At 43.1% G+C, this 5,969-nt stretch overlaps 1 protein-coding gene across 1 annotated transcript; it reads right to left on the bottom strand.

Moving 5' to 3' along the window:
* Nucleotides 1-873: 873 nt before the first annotated feature.
* Nucleotides 874-4,217, bottom strand: LOC129095515 (dynein axonemal light chain 4). The gene is made up of 4 exons (XM_054603986.1): nucleotides 4,129-4,217; nucleotides 3,774-3,847; nucleotides 1,863-1,946; nucleotides 874-1,753 (listed from the first exon to the last, which is right to left on the bottom strand). Exons 2-4 carry the CDS (start codon nucleotides 3,840-3,842, stop codon nucleotides 1,589-1,591), a joined length of 318 nt encoding a protein of 105 aa, XP_054459961.1. The 5' UTR covers nucleotides 3,843-3,847; nucleotides 4,129-4,217; the 3' UTR covers nucleotides 874-1,588.
* Between the last annotated feature and the right edge of the window lie 1,752 nt (nucleotides 4,218-5,969).

Raw genomic sequence — 5,969 nt, 5'->3', positions numbered from 1 at the left:
CCAGTCTCAGTTTAGTCCTGATCCTCTATATGGTCCTGATCCAGTCTCAGTTTAGTCCTGATCCTCTATATGGTCCTGAACCAGTCTCAGTTTAGTCCTGGTCCTCTATAGACCTCCATCAGTAAACAGACCATCAGAGAGAAGATCGTCTGTTTCTATAAAGTTATTCTTAAAGCTCGTCATCGGAGCCACCGGGTCCCATTTCATTATTTTGTATGTTTTCCACTGAATAATGAAACAGGAAGTATAAAGACAACTAAATCACACAACACACGTGTTCAAAGAGTCCAACAAACATCAGAGCGTTGTTTGTTTTCATGTGAAACAAGAAGTCAGATGTATTGTTCAGGTCACCTCAGTAACGTCTTTGTAGTTATTTTTACCCAAACCAACATCTTTCCTGAACCAGCGGAGTTGTTTCCTGTCAGGACAGAAGTTTACTTTGAAGTCTGTATTCATGTAACGAGCAGATATTTCACCGTGTTGCTGGACGAGGAATGACTTTTCATTAGATATCTATGATTTAGATATTCATGATTTTGCCTATGAATCAATTCATGATTGAGTTCAAAAATACAATGTTCTTATGAAAAAAATGATGTTATATGATAAATAAAAATGTTTCAGGTCACTGCTTCCAACCATTTGTCCTGGTCAGAGCACCTTTAATATTTTAATTAAATGTGTATTTTAAAGCCCACAGTTGTATCTCAGAGGGCTTTAAAATCTAACAACTCCCCCAAACGAACCCTTTAACCCGATGTGGTCATAAAATGTACTTTAAGATAAATTGAAAGTGAAATGAATGTAACTGGAACCCTTCAGATACTAAAAGAATGTTTAGAAGAACAAAGCTGACAGTTGAAGTTCCTCTTCCAACACATTTCAGAGTTTATTGTACAATCAGGTAAATTCACACCAAACGGCCCGTTGCACTGGATCATCAGAACTGGCATCAACACGGAATCAGTCACATCGTTAACGCCGTTAACTTCTTCACGGGGACAAACGGCGGATCTAAAAACAAGTTCTTCAAATCGCTTCAAAATATGTACACATAAAAAATATTACAAATCTTATTGAAAGACTAGTGCGCCCGGAGAGAGAGAGAGGTGTGGAGTTAGACGGGGGAGTGCTGATGAAGGCGACGATGGAATGACGGTTTAAAAAACAAAAACCTGTGTGTGTCCAGCACACACAAACATTTAAACTCACTCTCACACTCGCGCTCCCTGAAGAGGAGGAGTAAGGACTTGAGACCCTGGCTGGCTGTGTGTTTGTAAAAGTTGCACATGCACGCTCACAAACGTTCAGACTCATGGATGCAGCTTCAGAGACGACGGAGAGAGAAAGGAAACGGCAGAAAGCTTTTGTTACGCTTCACGCTTAACCCCCTCTCAGCTGTTTCCTGTTTTAACTGGACCAGGTCTCCAGCAGAGGGTTTATCGTCCTCCACAGCGGCCGGTCCTGTGGACGCACTGACCGGCCGGCAGCACAGACCAGCGGGAGGCTGGTGTTTTCAGTCCTAGCCCGATGACCTCATCAGAAGGGAGGCGGGGCCTCCGGGGGGCGGGGCCTCCGGGAGGCGCTACGAACACTTCCACACACACACCGCCAGACTGCCTCCAAAGAACATGTAGAGCAGGTTCTTCACCTCGTGCGTCACCTCGAAGCCGAAGCCTTCTCCGATCACAACGTGCCACGAGCTGCCGAACTTCTTGTCCATGGACTCTTTGATCATCTTCGCTGCACTCTGGGGATAAATAAATAGAGATTTAATTAACTTAAGGAGCCATTAACTACAGAGACAGCCTGGCAAACATCCACTTCCAACCAAACTACAAAAAACATCAAACACTTACTTCATTGTTGGTGGCAAACTTCTCACAGGCCGTCACACAGAGCTCCATGGTCTCAACCCTCATCTCCTCTGGCATGTCTGTGTGCTGAGGACAGACACAAACCATTAAGAGTCCAAGTCTTCAAGTAGAGTCCACGTCCACCGTCAACCGCATTAATCACAGTTCACCGTTAACCACCACAGTGTAAATAAAGTTTTACTGACGATCGTTATCCTCCAATATTCAGTAAAACATGAGATCAGGACGTCATTTATGCTTTTCTAGTCTCTGATCTCTGATAATGTTACATTGTAAACAACCAATCTGTGTTTAAACCAACAGGAGAGCTAGTAACGTTAGCAGCACCGCTAACAGGAGGAGAGCTAGTAACGTTAGCAGCACCGCTAACAGGAGGAGAGCTAGTAACGTTAGCAGCACCGCTAACGGATAACAGGAGGAGAGCTAGTAACGTTAGCAGCACCGCTAACGGCTAACAGGAGGAGAGCTAGTAACGTTAGCAGCACCGCTAACAGGAGGAGGTTCAGTTACATTACGATGCGTTCAGGCTCTGTTCAGTTAAAATGTCTCCTTAATGTGTCATATTATGAGGAACATAGATGAACACAGCTACACCCGTTTAACCCGGGTTAAATGTAAGGTCTCTACATTTAACCCGGGTTAAACAGGTGTTTAAGCTACAGCGGTTTAACCCGGGTTAAACAGGTGTTTAACCCGGGTTAAACAGGTGTTTAACCCGGGTTAATGTAAGGTGACTGGAGTCAGAGACCTTACATTTAACCCGGGTTAAATGGGTGTTTAAGCTACAGCTACGCCTGTTTAACCCAGGTTAAATGTAAGGTCTCTAAATGTAACCCGGGTTAAACAGGTGTAACTGTGATATATACATCACAGCTACATCTGTTTAACCCGGGTTAAACAGGTGTAGTATTCAGAGACCTTACATTTAACCCGGGTTAAACAGGAGTTTAAGCTACACCCGTTTAACGTAAGGTATCTGACTACTACACCTGTTTAACCCGGGTTAAATGTAGAGCCCTTACGTTTAACCAGGGTTAATGTAAGGTGTCTGACCCGGGTTAAACAGGTGTAGTAGTCAGAGACCTTACATTTAACCCGGGTTAAACGAGAGTTTAAGCTACACCTGTTTAAATGTAGAGGTTAATGTAAGGTCTCTGACTACTACACCTGTTTAACAGGGGTTAAATGTAGAGACCTTACGTTTAACCGGGTTAATGTAAGGTGTCTGAATACTACACCTGTTTAACCTGGGTTAAATGTAAGGTCTCTAAATTTAACCCAGGTTAAACGGGAGTTTAAGCATACACCTGTTTAACCCGGGTTAAATGTAGGTGACTGGAGTCAGATACCTTACATTTAACCCGGGTTAAATGGGTGTTTAAGCTACACCTGTTTAACCCGGGTTAATGTAAGGTCTCTGACTACTACACCTGTTTAACCCGGGTTAAATGTAGAGCCCTTACGTTTAACCCGGGTTAATGTAAGGTGTCTGACCCGGGTTAAACGGGAGTTTAAGCTACACCCGTTTAACCCGGGTTAAATGTAAGGTGACTGGAGTCAGACACTTACTGTTTAACCCGGGTTAAATGTAGAACCTTGTTTAACCTGGGTTAATGTAAGAGTCTGACCCGGGTTAAACGGGATGTAAGGTTTAAGCTACTACACCTGTTTAACCTGGGTTAAATGTAAGGTCTTTAAACGTAGAGACCTTACGTTTAACCCGGGTTAAACGGGAGTTTAAGCTACACCTGTTTAACCCGGGTTAAAGGTAAGTGCTCTGGCCCAGGTGCTCTTGGCCCAGGTTGCTCTTGGCCCAGGTGCTCTTGGCCCAGGTTGCTCTTGGCCCAGGTGCTCTTGGCTCTGGCCCAGGTGCTCCGGCCCGCTGCTCGTTACCCGGATGAGCGGGAAGCTGTGCAGCCTCTTGTAGTCCGCCTCCTCCCTCTTGGCCTCCGTCGCAGCCATTCCTCCTGAAACAAGCACACACAGGTTGGAAGGAAACCCGGACTGGACCGCGGCTCCCGGAGCGGACTGCGTCACCACGGCCCGGCTGCTAGGAGACGAGCAGCAGTCCGCTCCAGTGATCCGCTCCGGGAGCCGGCTTGTTGTCACTAGCATTAGCGCGTTAGCTTAGCATGTCTGAGAGAGGCTGTTTCTACCCTCACAGTAGCGGCCCCGTCCCCTCACACTGCGGGGGGACGGGGGGGGCTGCCGTGCGGAGCCGTGCGGGGCCGTGCGGGACAGTACTTACGGTTCTCCTCCCGGAACTTCTGCTGCTGGACTCCAGCTGGTCGTTAGGGAGACATGCTAACAACGCGGAGGAGGCCCCGCCCCCTGCCGCGGAGCGTCTCTCCCATTGGTTCAGAGTCTGTCACTCAATGAGGAAGCCCCACCCTCTGCCGTGGAGCGTCTCTCCTATTGGTTCAGAGTCTGTCACTCAATACATAGGAAGCCCCGCCCATTGCCGCATAGCTTCTCTCCTATTGGTTCAGATTCTGTCACTCAATACAGAGGAAGACCCGCCCTCTGCTGCATAGCGTCTCTCCTATTGGTTCGGATTCTGTCACTCAATACATAGGAAGCCCCGCCCATTGCCGTGGAGCGTCTCTCCTATTGGTTCAGATTCGGTCACTCAATACATAGGAAGCCCCGCCCATTGCCGTGGAGCGTCTCTCCTATTGGTTCAGAGTCTGTCACTCAAGTGTGGGGCGTTTTCACTTATAATTTATTTTAAACTTTCCAGCTTTTATTAAAGTAAAGTATACCTTTACTTGCTGATTATTTTTTATTTTTTTATATTTATCAATGTTTGTTTAATCACTGTCGAATTTAGAATCAGAAACGGTTTTATTGACATTTTCTTAATTAACATAGTGCAAAAGTAAAAGACATCATTTAAAAATAGAAAATGTAAAAGAAATACAATACAATATGATGAACAAACAAAAAACTTAATAACAAGTATGTTATTAAACTTGATTAAACTTAATCTACATTTTATTTATGTTATGTGCACTATTTTAACTATGTTCAAACTGTTTTATTAATGTATCTATTCTGTTGGGAGCCTGAGACTTGAGATCATACATTCAATGTATTTTAATCGTTTTATATGTCGTATTATTTGGAGTTTTCTTGTGATTTTTCTGCACTTTAAACAAACTATATCTGAGTCCAGGAAGTTCTTCTACACAAACAGGATTTGTATTCATTCATCTTTGTAGATGAAGCTGGAGTCAAAGCTGCAGGACTGATGATATGAATATGTGTGCAAGCTGTGGAGGAACGTCTACAGAAGAAACTTTCAAAGATTCAGAGAAGATTTGATGTTGATGAACTAGAACCCTCACAGTTTGAGAGATTATAGAACACATGATTTTAATTATTATTTTTTTTGTCTTTTATTATTATTGCAGACCTGGAATTTCAGGAATTAGTTTTTTGTTTCCAGTTTTTATTTTTCCAAAAGTAAATAAAAAATGTTTGTGATTGCTTACACACTAAAAGTGAGTGATTTTAGACACATGTATGACGTGTTTTCATGGTTTTAGTGAGATTAACTGTCCGGCCAAGATGCATGTTGGGAATGCCGACTTTATGAAGAGTTTGGATCAATTATCTATTCCAGCTCTCTTTGAATTATTGAGTTCTTGTAAACATCTTACAACAGTTTGTCTTGTAAAAAGACAGTTGTTATATGATATACAAGTTTGTTTATCTATTTTCTATCTTTCCTGGAAGCTGTTCTTCAGCTGTGAGAGCAACTTCAAATTGTCAAATTTCTTTGTTAACTTGGTTTTGGTGTTGACTATATTGTATATATTTTGGATTTACAGTTTGACCTTCTCTCTCTGTCAGCAGACCAATGGAGCTGATTCTGATTCTGAAAATATACAAATATTTGTCTCAAATCTAGAATCTATCAAATGTAAGTTGAAATACCTCAGTATATAAGATAAGATAAGATATATATATATATATAGTATATTATCTCATTATCTCTAGTAGTCCGCAGCGGGGAAATTTGCAGACTTACAACAGCGTGCAGATAAAGCAGATTGTTAGTAGAACCTTGTTCTCTCCGTGAGTCTG

This window comes from Anoplopoma fimbria, chromosome 9 (assembly GCF_027596085.1).
Source record: "Anoplopoma fimbria isolate UVic2021 breed Golden Eagle Sablefish chromosome 9, Afim_UVic_2022, whole genome shotgun sequence".
Lineage (NCBI taxonomy): Eukaryota > Metazoa > Chordata > Actinopteri > Perciformes > Anoplopomatidae > Anoplopoma > Anoplopoma fimbria.
Note: the sequence above shows the minus strand (reverse complement) of the source record. Positions and strands in the feature narration are given on the sequence as shown.